The sequence below is a fragment of the Acomys russatus genome, chromosome 9, assembly GCF_903995435.1.
Source record: "Acomys russatus chromosome 9, mAcoRus1.1, whole genome shotgun sequence".
In the NCBI taxonomy this organism is placed as follows: domain Eukaryota; kingdom Metazoa; phylum Chordata; class Mammalia; order Rodentia; family Muridae; genus Acomys; species Acomys russatus.
The window spans coordinates 47,826,665-47,842,453 of record NC_067145.1 but is presented as its reverse complement, the minus strand read 5'-3'; the positions used below and the strand labels follow the sequence as shown (position 1 = coordinate 47,842,453).

The window sequence follows — 15,789 nt, the reverse complement described above, 5'->3', positions numbered from 1 at the left end:
GATTTGAAGGCAGATTCATCCCCTGAGCCATGAGAAAGAAAGACAGCCAGCGCTTTAATTTCAGCATTTTGAACATCTAAGCAAAGACTCAACTAAGTCCCCCTGTGTCTTGACCTGTAGCCCACAGGAATGGTGAAATAATACATCTGTGCTATTCTCAGCCACTAACTGCAAAGTAGATTGTTACCACAGTAATGAAAATTGAGGGCTGGCAATGGCCGAGAGACATACCTACCATTTTCTAAGATTTTAGGGAAAGAAATTTTATAATCTTTTGATTATCTATTCATGCTCATAATTAACTTTTCAATATCTATAATGTTTCTTTTATTTGGTACAGCAAAAATAAAATATACATTTGAATTGTGGAGACTTGTGTTCTTGGCTCCACCTGAACATTAATTAGCAGACTGATTTTGTGGCAAACCCATGTGTTTTTTTTTCTTTTACATGGTATAATTCCTCCAGTTATTTTCATTTAATATCCACATTCTTGTCATAATTTTCAATGCCTTTATGTTTAAAACATGTCCAATATTAAGGGTCAGTGACTGCTATTTCTGTTTCTCTAGTTTTTATAACAATTCAAAACTCAGAAGACAAGGAGGACAGGGTAATGTGGGGAGTATAAGGAGCAATTAATAACGCGAAAGAGTTTTGATAAGTAATATGGATATATGCAAAAACAATTAAAATGGAGGAGTTGCCCTGTAACAGAGCTACAAATAATAAAGCTGAGTGTCATAAGTGGGTTACCTATTTTGGAGTTGTTGACAAGTGAAGTACAATAGCCCCTTAAACATTAGCCCATCGCCAATGCTACTAATTCATTTTCAGAACTTGCCAGTAATAACCCATTGATGAGGATAGCACAAAGTTGAGCCATGGGATATGGGTAAGTCAAACTGATAGTTATCTGGAAGTTTTATGTCCCCTGGAGATTCATAATGCTGGAGGGTGCTGTACATACTACTGGAAGAGAAAAGTAGCCATCAGTTGTACGCTCTGAGAGCTACAATAATACATGGCCATCAAGACATACCTGCAGTTGCAATAGTGGTATGGACAACATAGGGGGTAACCAACCACTTCATGCTTGAATTCAAATTGCACTGCAGAAATGAAGTCCATATTTAGCTCCAATATTGGGGCTATGAACCTGTGGCAGGTCAGCCCCTGCACAAGAACCTACTACTATTATTTACACAAACAGACACATTATTAAAACAACTCTTAATGACAAAGCATTATACCCATAGATTAACATATTAATTATTAACCTCTCAAACATCATCAGAGAAGCTTATATTTACAATAGATAGTGATTAACATAGAGACTTCAAAATGCTCAACTCTAAATGGTTATCTATATCACAACCTGTTCTCTCCCTGCTCAGGAATCATTATGGAAGATGGGATTTTCATGGTTTTCCTAATAATGGCCCTCGCAGCATCAGATATTTATACTTTGTTCTCAATATGTGGAATTTTCTGGGAAGGATTAGGAAATGTGGCCTTGTTGGAGGTGTGTCACTGCAGAAAGGCTTTGAGGTTTCCAAAGTCCTCTCCATACTTAATTCTCTTGTTCTTTCTATTACTTTCTTCCTCTATCCCTCTTTCTATGACCCCCCTCTGTATGTGTATGTGTGTGTGTGTGTGTGTGTGTGTGTGTGTGTGTGTGTGTTTGTGTGTGTGTGTGTGTGTGTGTGTGTGTGTGTATGTATGTATGTTTGTGTGTGTGTGTGTGTGTGTGTGTGTGTGTGCCTGTGTCTCTCTGTCTGTATCATCATGGCCAACATGTATGTTCTCAGCTACTCATCCCGAGCCATGCCTGCATACATACCTGCTGCTATGTTCCCCATGATGGTTATAGAGATACTGTATCAAGTATATCCAAGTCCTCAATAAAATCCCCCCTTTATAATTTTACCTTCATCATGGTGTCTCTTCAGAGCAACAAAAAAGTAGCCAAGTTAGGACATAAAGAATATTAAGAGCAAGAGGTTGTAGATGACCACAGTGTATCAGGTTGTTTCTATTTTTTTTTTTTTTCCTGAATACAGAACGGAAGTTTCTCATATGAACTCACAGTAGTTGTGGCAATTTGCACAAGATCTGGACACACTTAAGCCAGAAGAATACCAGTATGGAGAAGAAAACTTACCATAAAGTTACGTACCTAGTTGACGACTATTAGTGATTGATAGGCTCTCAAAGAAGGAGAGTCAATCTCTCTCTCTCTCTCTCTCTCTCTCTCTCTATCTCTCTCTCAATACCCAAGTCTTTTTTTAATTTAGTTTTTTTTAAATGTATGCACTTTACATCCTGATCATAGCCCCCTTCCTAGTCTCCTCCTGGTCCAACTCTCCTTCCCTCTTCCTCCCTATGCCCCACCCCTAGTCTTCAGAGATGGGAACTCTCTTCCCCTAACAACTGACCTCAGCTCATCAAGTCCCATCAGGCCTGCCTGTATCCTCTTCTTCTGTGGCCTGGTAAGTCACCCCACCAGGAGGAATTGATCAAAGAGCAGACAACAGAGTCCATGGCAGAGACAGCCCATGATTACCATACTAGGGGACACACATGGAGACTGTGTTGCCTATCAGGTACATCTGAGCAGGGACCCTAGGTTGGTGCAGCAGTCTCTTCAGGCCTCCCTGTGCCCATGTTTGTTGGCTCTGTTGGTCTTCTTGTGGAGTTCCTGTCCCAGTTCCATCTATCCCCCAACTCTTCATAGGATGCCCTGTGCTCTGCCAAAGTTTGGCTGTGAGAGTCAGCTTCTGCTTCAATCCCCTGTGGGGTTGAGTCTTTCAGAGGACAAATATGGTAGGCTACCTTCTATCTCTCCTTTGCTCATATATTACTTTTATTAAATGCATTATTTCCCAGAATTTTTGAGTTGAAAATGTCCTTTCCTCTATATGCAGTGTTTCTTTAAATAGTTTATGCAGATCTTGCCTAATTGTCTAGCATTCCTTCATTTTTCATTTTTTAAAAATATCTTGTTTCTCCATCAATTTTTAAATTGTATTTGCAGATGATAAACTTATACATATATATATACACATATACATACACATATGTAACCCTAAGTACTCTACCAGAAAACTTCTATATCTGATAAAAACTTCCAAGAAAGTAGCAAGATACAGAATTAACACACACACACACACACACACACACACACACACACACTGAATACCAGTCATAAATACAAATGAAAAACATAATGTGAGAGAAATCAGGAACATGGTACCTTTCCCAATAACCTCAAAAGCCACAAACAGATAGTTCTATCCAGGCATGTGAAAGAATTATATAACAGAAACTTTAAAATATTGAAGGAATAAGTTGAAGAAGACACCAGAAGGTGGAAAGCCTTATAGTGCTCATGGATTTGTAGAATTAATACTGTGAAATTGGCCATCCTACCAAAAACAATCTACCAAACAAAACCAACTCAATGCATTTTCATCAAAACTGTGACATAATTCTTTATAGAAAGTAAAAAATCTTCAACTTAATGTAGAAACAAACAAACAAAAAATTAGAACAACAAAACAGAATACCTAGATCAATCCTGAGTAGTAAAACAACTGCTGGAGACATCAGCACCTCAGTTTCAAGTTCTGTTACAGAACTTTAGTAATAAAAACATCATTGCACTGGCATAAAAGTGTTTTAAAAGTTTTATTGACAATACATTTTTCCCCATATACTCTATCCCAATAACCCATCTATCTACTCCCAGTTTCTTCCCACTTCCCCACCCCCATGGGGACCAATATCCCCATCTGTCTCTAATTAGAAAACAAGCAGGCTTCTAAGGGATAAGTATACAGTAAAATAAAGTAACCCACACCCAACATACACAAACACACACACACACACACACACACACACACACACACACACACACACACACACCAGAACTGAACAAACAAACAGAAGGAAAAGAGCTCAAGAAAAGTCACAAGGAATAGAGACCCACTTATTCTGATACTTGGGAATCCCATAAAAACACAAAACCATAAGCATAATATAGGCAAACCACTTGTAGGGTAAAAAATAGAATCCCTTCTACACCATAATGAGACAAAGAACCTGCAAAGATACCATTGAGTTTGTATTCTATTGGTCATCTACTGCTGGGCATGTAGCCTACCCTTAAGAGTGGTTTGTTTCCCCAATAAGACTCCCTTGTAGTGAACTAAATTGTGATATGTAAGTGTTAAACTATTGATGAGGACTTCTGGCTTATCAATTTTAAGAGATAACATTACTGGATATAGCAATCTTGGTTGATGGTGATTTACTTTTCAAGAATGAAAGGTATCTTTATATGTTTACCTGGGTAATATGGTTCTGATCAAAGATCCTTTTGCCGTCTTGACCTAAATATATCATAAAAAGGGTCTTCTCTAGGCATGTCTATTTGGAGTCTAAATGTCTCTTTCATTTGGATATGTATTTCTCTTTCTAGGTTTTGGGAATCTGCTGTAAGTTCATTGAATATATCAGCTGGGCCTTTAACATTTATTTGAGCTTTCTCTACACTGTGGACTCTTAGGTCTGGTCTCAGATGTATTCTAGATAGGATGAGTGTATTATTCTACTTGTTTTGCTTGTCAATTACACTTTACATGGTGCTTTTTAATCTGATTGATGAACTCTTATTTTTATTGAGTCTTCTTTATTTGGGTCTTTTTTTTTTTTCAGAGTCTCAACTTCTTTCATGATTTTTTTCTATATACATACTTGAATTTTTCATCCAAATTGCTAACAACTTCATACACGTTGGTCTAGGTCCTGAATTGGTTTCTTTACCTCATCCATCATCTGATTAATGGATAGTGAAAATATGGTATATACACAGAATGCAGTTTAATTCAGTACTATAAAACTGAAATAGTGAAATTTGAAGGAATGCGGATGAAACTGGGAAATATTGTGCTCAGTGAGGTCACACAAGCCTGGAAAACTAGCACAGCAAGATCACTTTCATATGCAGGTCTCAACTTCAAATTTTAAGATGGTCATGTCTAAGTTGAAGTGACTGTCTTCACAGGACAGGAAGCAGGGAAAAGGCTTAGAGAGAAGGACACTTAAGGGTGCTTCCAGCACCCAAATAGTGGTCACAAGCATCAGTAACTCCAAAGGGTCTGACACCCACCTGCCTTCTTTGGGCACCAGGCATACACATGGTGCATATACATGCATGCAGGTAAAACACTCATACACATAAAATTAGTAATCTACAATGTTTAAGTAATTATGTAATTAAGTAATTATGACTGATTTATGTAATTTATTGGCAGATGAATGTCATTTCTCATCCATACATCACAGATGCTGATTATGGTTTCCCTTTCTCTCTACTTCTCTCAGTTCCCCCTCCACTTCCCCTTCCATCTAGATGCACCCCCTTCTATCCCTCATTAGGAAATAAGGAAGCTTCTAAGGCATAATAAAAAGTTTAAAAAGATAAAACAAAAACCACAACCTCAGATTAGGACAGTCCAAACATATATAAGAAAAAGAGCACTTGCTCTTTACTGAGAATTTTTGCAACTATGTTCATATGGTGTATTTGTCTCTAATCTTTGTTGGATCTTTGGTTTGTGTATCAAATAGGACAGTGTTCCATTTGTCCCTATTTTGTAAAATAATTTGAGGAGTGTTGGTATTAACTCTTCTTTGAAAATCTGGTAGAATTCTGCACTAACATAATATGATTGATGCTATTTTTGTTGGTAAATTTTTAATAGCTGCTTCTCTTTCACTAGGCATTTTAGGTATGTATAATTAGTTTATCTGATATTGATTTAACTTTGGTAGGTAGTATATGTTGAAAAATACTTTTAAAGCTATTCCAACTCGACAGAGTACAGATTCTTAAAGTATGATTCTTTGGATTTCCTTGGTGTTTATTGTTATGTCTCCCTTTTGTCTCTAATTTTGTTAATTTGGATCTTCTATTCACCTTTTACTTAATTTGGCTACTCCTATTGATTTTGCTAAAAAACTGACTCTTTGTTTCATTGATTTTCATATTTTTGTCATGATTATTGTTTTTATTTTGTTGATTTCAGTCCTGAATTTGATTATTTTTGCTATTTACTTCTTTTGGATATGATTTCTTCTTTTTGTTCTAGAGCTTTCAGGTGAGCTGTGTCTCCAGTTATTCTGTGTAGGCAAATTGACTCTTAGGTATGTTTTCATTGTGTTCCATAAGTTTGAGTACATTGTGTATTAATTTTCATTCAATTCTAAAAAGTCTTTAATTTCTTTCTTAATTTCCTTCTTGATCCATTTTTTTCCTCAGGAGTGAGCCATTCAGTTTCCTTGAATTTACATGCTTTCTGTTGTTGATATCCATCTTTAATATTTGGTAGTTAGATAAAATGCAGGGTGTTATTTGAATTTTCTTTTATCTGTTGAGAATTGCTTTGTGTCTCAGTATGTGGTCAATTGGTATTAAGAAAAAGGTATATTCTTTTGTGTTTGGATGTAAATATGTGTTAGTAAGTAATATCTGTAAGTAAATATCTGTTAGTTTCCTATGGTATATGACATCAGTTAGCTAGAGCACTTCTGTTTTTTTTGTTTTGTTTTGTTTTGTTTTTGTATGTACGACTTGTCTATTTGTGGGATACTTCAGTACCACAATCTTTTATGAACTTCGGTGTTCTTGTGTTTGGTAAATAAATGTTAAGAATTCCAATGTCATCTTGGTGAGCTTTTTTCCTTGATGAGTATGTAACGTCCTTTACTATTTCTTCTGATAATGTAGGTTTGAGGTCTATTTTGTGAGATATTATGGCCACACAAGTTTTCTTCTTAGTCCATTTGCTTGGAATATTTTTTTAGTCCTTTACTCTGAGGTGATGTTTATCCTTGATGTTAAGGTGTGTTTCTTGGATGCAGTAGAAGACGACACTGTTATTGCATCCATTATTTTAGTCTGTGTTGTTTGGTGTCGTAATTGAGACCATTGATGTTGAGCTTTATCAGTGAGCAGTGTTTGTTGATTCCCATTATTTTGTTGTTCTTGTAGTGATAGGGTGTATGTGTGCACTCATGTGTTTGTGTGTATGTGTGTTTCCCTCATTTGAATACACAACCACACATGCATATACATATACATACATACATACATACATATATATATATATATATATATATATATATATATATATTCATAAGACAGAGGCTTCAGTATCAGCCAAGATTGTGCTGTTAAAGTAAATCAGGGACTCTTCGACTGTCCAATATATATTTTATTAGAAAATTTAAAACAGTGACATATATGTTAATACTACCACACCAAATACACCAAGCATCAAACACAAGAACATGCAAGTTAATTAAAGAAACATCACTACATCTTAAATCACATATTGACCCTTACACATTGATAATGGGAGACTTCAATACCTCACTCTAACCAATATTATATGTTATATGTAACATATTATACATTATATTACATATTATCATATATTATATTCATCATGGATGATATTTTAAAGCAACAATTTAAATCTCAGTGATTTCCATTTGTGGAGCTAATAATTTGTTTAAAGCCAATACAATATCTACATTGCCTATGCTTGTTAGTTAGTTATTTTCACAACATCTGGTTACTACTCTAACAGAAAGCTAATGCCTGCCCAATGTTTCCACCAGCATACCAGAAAAGCTAGACTTCATAATATTAATATTGATGTGACAATTAGATTTGACTTCCAGTCTGACTTTAAAATACTACAGAGTGACTTGGATAGATAGGTTATTATAACCACTGTCAACACTGTTTGTCCTCATTCATTTGAGAAGCAGCAGTGTAGAAAATAGAGTGTCAGATGACAGAAGCTTCTATACCAGCTATGATAGCCCTGGTAATGAACATCAGGGACTCTCTGACAGTCCAGGGAATACCCAGTATATATTTTATTAGAAGCTCTAAAACATTGGGATATATGTTAATGATTCTACATCTGAGAAAATAGCAGTGCTCCAAGATGTTTCTTGTGTTTCTGGAAAAAGCTAAGAACATATTCCCCAAGCCCTTTGTGACAAATGTATAGAAAATAATGTTCTCATTGGATTTTTATGCTGAGGAGCTTATTTTAATAGGCAGTCCCAGAATTGTGTTCTTCCTGGTTTACTTCTTTATGGAGGTGTCACTTACTACTTCAAATATGATTGCATTGTATTTTAGACTGTTGCCTATAATAATGTTATGAACTGTATAATCATTATTAGCTTTTTAAATTTACATTATAAAAGATAAAATATTAGAAATTTCACTACTCTGTTTTATTTTTCATCATTTAAATACAACAGTAATCATCTCTGGTGCTTACAAAGGTGCCAGTGATCAGTTTGAGTCTAATTTGATAATTCTTTTTTGTCACAGCCCATTTTCTCATACTGGTCTCCAGAGCAGATTCCATCTCCTCAAACTTAAGAAGTAGAATTTTCCTTCCAACCAATGACCAGCAAGTTTGTCAGGTATTTGAAAACACAAAGCAGTTCAAATTCTGCCACACTAGTAATTTCCTTATTGCAGTTATGCAGATACCACTTGTATTTTACAGATTACCTTTTATGACTTCTCCAGTCACCAGAATGGCACACTGACAGCAGGCTTCCAAACCACATGTGACAGTCCTGTCCAGCATGTATGGCGGAAGACAGAGGTGCTTCAGAGTCAGTGGGACAGAAATGTTATTACAATCCAGAGCTCACAGCGGTTTCAGGTATGCTGTTATCTCTAACTATGGCTTTTGATGAAAACCTGTAAGAACCGAGATCTCAGAACAGGCCAATTAACAAGGCACCTTGACAATTCATCTACCAGGGGTTGGGATTCTGCATCATTTTTCAAGTCTTGGGCAAAGTAGGATTGCTGGTCACCTAAAAAAGCATTTTCATTGCAAAGTTCTGACTTTATGTTATGAATTAAAATGGACATATTTTAAGGTATAGTAATATAAAGATTAATGATAATCCTATAAAATGCTGTGAAATCAGCTCCTCAGTTTCTTAAACCTTTTATTTTCATAATTTACTTTTTATACTTGTTTACTTTATATGTATTCTTCCCAATAATAATTTTTCTTTGTAACTTTTCCTGTGTATTTGAGAGAAGAGGATACTTTTGAATAATGAATAAAGAGATTTTAATTTACATACTAATTCCAAATGCTGTTGAAGTAGAACAATTCTCATATTCATCTCATGGTTAAGCTCATTTCAACACAGCTTTTATTTTCCTAAATAATTTTATGAATTAAATCCAACCCAAGCCTATAAAACACAAGCTTATTTATGCAGCCTAATAAAAGTTATGCGTGACAGAAATTATAATATAATGGTTATTATAAGACTTCCTGAGAAAGTTTTGCATATTGAAACATTTGAGATGGCCAAGCAAAATTTCCTGTTAAAGATGAGAAGGATTTTAAAGCATATTTTTTTTTCTGATTTTTAAAAAAAATTTTTTTATTAATTTATTCTTGTTATATCTCAATGTTTATCCCATCCCTTGTATCCTCCCATTCTTCCCTGCCCCCCCCCCATTTTCCCATTATTCCCCTCCCCTATGACTGTGCCTGAGGGGGACTTCCTCCCCCTGTATATGCTCATAGGGTATCAAATCTCTTCTTGGCAACCTGCTGTCCTTCCTCTGAGTGCCACCAGGTCTCCCCCTCCAGGGGACATGGTCAAATGTGAGGCACCAGAATACGTGAGAAAGTCATATCCCACTCTCCACTCAACTGTGGAGAATGTTCTGACCATTGGCTAGATCTGGGAAGGGGTTTAAAGTTTACCGCCTGTATTGTCCTTGGCTGGTGCCTTAGTTTGAGCGGGACCCCTGGGCCCATATCTGCCTATCATAATGTTCTACTTGTAGGTTTCTAGGACCCTCTGGATATTATTTTTTATAAAGGAGTTACTTTCTAAACATGTTTTTTGGACCAGCCAGCCCAAGCAGATTTTCTTTATGAGTTATTACTAGAATATTATCAATTATTTTATTTTTAGTTTTGCTTATTTATTTTTGATAATTTTACACCGGCATATAATATCTTTTGAGCAAATATAAGCTACTATTTCCTTCCCTCAAATTCTCCCACTACCCCCTCCAAACTTTTTCCTCCCAACTACATACGCTTAAAAACATAACATTGGGACCACTAATGCTGCCTCTATTTTGTTGTATATAAGCCCACTGTTGGAGCATGGGTACCATCTAAGGAGCTGGGAAAATGACATTTTTTCTTCTAGCTCCCTTAAATTTCCAGGTAGGAGTGGTATTTCATGAAAGCCTCCTCATTCATACTGATATTTTAGGTGACTTGACCTTGTGTAGATCTTGTACGCGTAGTCACTAATGCTGTGAATCGAGGTGTGCAGAAGCCCTGTCCAGCAAAACCTTCGCTGAAGGTATCTATTATTTGTAATTCTTAAAATCTTCCCACCCGTTCTTCCATGATGACCCCTTAGTGTTGGGGGAAGTGGGTATGATAGTGGGTTCCATTTAGAGCTGAACACTCCACAATCCCTTAGTGTCTGTATATTGACCATTTGTGGATCTCTGTGTTAATGACAATCAACTGTAAATAGAAACTTCTCTGATGAAGGTTGAGAGATGTAAGGTGCCCTTAACTTTTTATTTATAAATATCATGTAAAAATAAATTTTATACAGAAATATCTGATTTGATGGTATATATCCAGTTATTTAGGTCTATGGAATGAACTAGCTTCAATTTAACCTTCAGCTAATTTTGAGTGACAAGGGGAAAAGAATGGATAAATGAGAGGTATCTATGCTTGTTATAAATGTAGAATGACACATGAGTGACATATTTTCTTAGTTGATGCCATGAAATCACTGTACTTGAAATTCTCAGTCATTGTTAAACTAAAAGACTATTCAAAGAAATAATCAGAAATAATTTAATATCTGATTAAATGTCGTATAGATGTGATAGCTTTATGGTTGGACATAGTTTTACAGTTTGAGAGTTTATAATCTAGTGAGGCCAAACATCCATGTTTGTTAATGTTGTGCGGGAGACATCTTACACTATGAGACAGTGCTTTGTTTATTTCAGTATGACTTGTATGAAGTACTTGAGATGTGCTTGGCATGATGCAGAAGGCACACACAGAGGGCTGTAAAGTAAGAAATATAACACGTCCTTCCTCTAGCATTGAATCGCATCTTAGTAGTCACAGTGAACACTGGTCTCCAGGGGAGCTCACTACACACCACATCCAGGTAAATACACTGCAATAACAAATATCTGCTCCCCACAGATAGCAAACATCTCTTAAAATGGTACCTAAAACCTTTCCTGCATCACTGATTTGGTTAAGAATGAGCCACTCCAGTGGGATGGACTTTGCCCCATTACCCTCTGGTCGCGTGTCAGTTTTAATGACAGATGAGAATCTTTTTAGGTGTTTTAATCAATACTTACTCATTTTTTTAAACTTTGAAACAGCAGACACTAAGAAAGTTTTACATGATCTTAGCCAACTTAACACACTTTTAGTTTCTAGTTGTTCATATCGTTAGGTCAAGGTTTTTATTGGTTTAATTGGCATAGATTTGAATGATGGACAAAGGCGATCCTTGCTGGACCTTGTAGGTCAAACCTTTCAAAATGAGTTTCTTGGTTACCCTGAGTGCCCATATTCAAATGCTATAGATTTTGTCAGTCAAAATGTGCATCACATCAATATAAAACTTAAAATTGCAGACTCCGTCATCCCTGGGGCACTTCCGCTATGGCTGGGACACTTAGGTCATCCACGAGAGAGTTCTTCAAGTTCAACAGCAGCTGCAATTAACATAGATGCTTTCTCAGTATAAGTGCCGTGCTTCCCTAAATACTTTATTGCTTATGGAAAAATAATGCTTGTAACGTAAAAAGCTTTGTACCAGGGAGGAAACTGCGTGGCCCCAGGCCTACTCAGACTGTACCCATGCTTTAAATCTATGGACAGCTTTAATTCTGTCCTGTCAGCAAGTGAGCAGATGTTCATTCACTGCTGTGTGGTGGGCTGCAGAGATGTGCTGTGCTTGTAATATGGCCCACCAGCAGCCACTATCTTGTTCCTTAAGAACTTGAGGAATTTTGTAATCAGCACCTCCACATTACTTCTGCTGCCTCAGCAACTCAGAAGCCTTCAGGAATTATTTAATTCTCCACTCTTTGCCCTCCATGGTGGTTTCCGACAGCTTAAAGCCTCACGTGCTTTCTTTAGAAATACCTAGATGGGCTATTTCAGTCACTGACAGCTACATCCCAGGTTAACGGGAGTTGGGGAAACTTGTCATCCAAGGCCCTTTCCCTTTTTCATCGGAGAGATCCCCTAGCTTTATTCCTTAATAAAAACCAGAGTGTTTGAGTTTTAAGGATGAGCTGGTCCATAAACAGGGAGCCGACCTTAGGGACAAAGCCAGCAGCGTTTCATAGATGCTTTGAAGATGTGTAGGGCATAGGCGCAACTAGCAATTATTGAAAATTTACTACAGTGAAGGGATTGTGTTTAGTCTTTTGTGCCCAATCTAATTGGCCCCTCAAGGAAATCCTCTGAGGGGAATGATGACTCAGGCCCATTTTGGCACCAGAGCTTTGAAGTTTACGGAGTTGACTAACCTATCATGTCATCACACCATGTTAGAATCTATGAAAGTTTCGTTTCCGATGTCAGTCACTTAGTCTTTGAACTATGATAATTTTCTATACTGTGTCTAACTAAACAGTTTTGGAAGATGTAGCTACAAATCAGGACATACAAAAGTAGTCAGTTCTGCCGCATAAAACTCAGTAACTATTGCTTTATATGGTGGCATTTCATGAAACCCGAGTGCTATTTCATTCTTAGTGAATTTCAATCACTTTAAAAAAATTGTAGATCTATGTGATTACATTTGGTATTGTTTTAAAATTCCAAGGAAGAGAAATGACAGATAGGCATGATGACGCATGCCTGTAATTCCACTACTTGTGAAGTGGAGTCAGGAGAATCTAAGTTCAAGGCCAGTCTGGTCTATATGAGGGGACAGTGTCTAAAAACACAAGGAAAAGAAAAGAGACTGATTGGAAAGTATTTGATTTCATACTATCAATTAATAAAGCTCCAGTGACATGTGCCTTTCTATAATTTATCCATGTGTCATTTATCACTATGATTCTGTAAGTGTAAGAGTTTCTGGTCAGGTACTTATTGTTAACTCTGGTCTGTTGCTGATCTGATATCACAGCTTCCTCTAACATTTATATCAAGTATCCTTAGAGTGGTGGACCACTTGTCTCCATTTAGAGGTCATTTCCTTATAAGTGAAGACTTTCATGGGGCATTCCTTTTGGGCTAGTGCCCAATTATAAGTGAGTATATACCATATGAGTCTTTCTGCTTCTGGGTTAACTCACTTATTATGATCATTTCTAATCCCGTCCATTTGTCCACAAATGTTGGGATTTCCTTGTTTTTAAAGCCTTCACTTACCAAGAGATTGGGATAGATGTGAGGACATCCTACTGAGACTCTAGTTAAGAGAAATATAGGAGATGGGGAAATAGAAGGACCCAGAGGATACTAGAAACCTACAAGAAGAACATTGTGATAGGTGGATCATGGAACAGGGGGGTCTGCTCAAACTATTGCACTAATCAAGGACAATAAAATAGTAAACATTGAACCTCTACTCTGATCTACCCAATGGACAGGACATTCTCCACAGTTATGCAGAGAGCAGGGACTGACTTTGACATGAACTCTGGTACTCCATATTGACATGAACTCTGGTGGCACTCAAAGAAAGAATAAGCAGGCTACCAAGATGAGACCAGATAGCCTATGACCATATAGTGGGGCAGGAGGTCCCCCTCGGTCATAGACCTAGGGGAGGGGAATAGGGTGAAAGCGGGAGGGAGGAAGTAATGGGAGGATACAAGTGATGGAATAACAATTGAGTTGTAATCTGAATAAATTAATAAATAATTTTTAAAAAGAGGTCATTTCCTCTAACATGTCTGAGGAAATAAACGTGTCATTTTACGATTGGATCAGTGTAGGGTACACCTTCTCCTGAGATGTCATAAACCCCTAACCTCTCTTGCAGTCTGCTGCTTTCTTTTTTCCTTTTCTCTCCTTTTCCGGGGCTAGTTTGATCCTTAAAAAATTCGGAGAGTGTGATATGACTTTCTCATGTACTCTGGTGCCTCACATTTGACCATGTCCCCTGGAGGGGGAGACCTGGTGGCACTCAGAGGAAGGACAGCAAGTAGCCAAGAAGAGACTTGATACCCTATGAGAAGATATAGGGGGACGTAATCCCCCTCAGGAACAGTCATAGGGGAGGGGAATAATGGGAAAATGGGGGATGGAGGGAGGAATGGGAGGATACAAGGGATGGGATAAACATTGAGATGTAACAAGAATAAATTAATAAAAAAAAAAAAGATAGAATCTAAAAAAAAAAAAAAATTCCTAATACCATTCAAATGACATACATGTTTGGAAAAAAACTTTGAGGAAACTTTGGATAAAGCAAGGAATTTATATAACTCATTCTGTGGAAACTACACTACCACAAGCCGGGCCAGCTTCTGACCTTGGCCATCCATGGGACTGGCTTTTTCTTATAGGCTTGGGGTTTCACTTGCATTAAGTCTTTTTTTCCAGATAATAACCAGCATCCCTGGGAAAAAAGTCTTTTTGCTTAAATCTATTTAGTGAGGCCATTTAGTTAAGCCTGATGGACTTTGTAGTTTGTAGTCTTACAGACTCATTAGAAAATTTCCCTTGCAGAAACTGTTCCTCTCTTAAGAAAAATGTACCCCTGGCTGAGCTGGGGGCCTCAAATAGCAGCTAGCTTTCACAAGAACTTTTATTCAGTTATACCAGGTTAGCTTGTGATTTAGCTGAGCCAAATAAACATATAATGTCTATTGCAAACTCTAATGAGGAAAGGATTAAGGCAGGAAGGTAATTTAAAGGCCGCTTCAATAGATCAGGCATGAGGAAATAGAAATGGGAGCAAGGCTAGAAGGAAAACAGACTTAATAGGTCTTGGCTGATTAGACAGGAGACCCGAGGAGAAAGGGATTCTAAAGGTCATTTTGGAGTTTGAGCATCGCTGTGTCGGCAGCCTGATTCATTGTCAACAAATGAATGAAGTGAGAGGTTCAATTTGAGGAGAAAGCTCAGCGTATTATGAATTAGAAGTAACTTTTCTCATTTAAGGGGAAATGCCTGGCAGGCTGCAGAGGCATGGCAGGAGAGCCCAGGAGAGTGGCAGACCTTGTCAAGTAAAATATGTGTTTCTTCGGGCTGGACCCTAGCCGAGCTCTGGTGATGGGTGGTCGGTCTTTTGGGCAAAGAGAACGGGGAGAAGTAGAACTGAGACTGGTAATGGAACAGACATTTATTTCTACTTTTTACTTTAAATATTGTGACTGTGGGAATATGCTTAACTCCACAGGAGCTAGAGACCATAGACATCTAGAAAAGCTCTCAGAAAAATAAAAGAACAATTTATAGAAATATTGAAGGTCATATTTGCAAGCGTGATTCACAGGATAGCTTCCATAACTCAATAACTGTTATAGTAACAATATTTAATGTTATTTATGTACTCAGTTTTGTGTTTTATTTCTTAAATTTTTAATTAATTAATTACTTGTTTTGTATGTTTATGTAAGTGTTTGTATATATATATACATGAATGCCTAATATCTGCGGAAGCCAAAAGAGGGCG

General features: G+C 37.1%; 1 protein-coding gene across 1 annotated transcript in view; it reads left to right on the top strand.

Annotated features, from left to right (window-relative positions):
- The window catches only part of Malrd1 (MAM and LDL receptor class A domain containing 1), a 641,297-nt gene that overhangs the window by 30,274 nt on the left and 595,234 nt on the right, over positions 1-15,789 (top strand). Inside the window, exons 3-4 of the mRNA XM_051151281.1 lie at positions 8,423-8,517; positions 8,604-8,765. Of these exons, the coding sequence (XP_051007238.1) occupies positions 8,423-8,517; positions 8,604-8,765 (257 nt within the window). The remainder of the gene's footprint in view (positions 1-8,422; positions 8,518-8,603; positions 8,766-15,789) is intronic.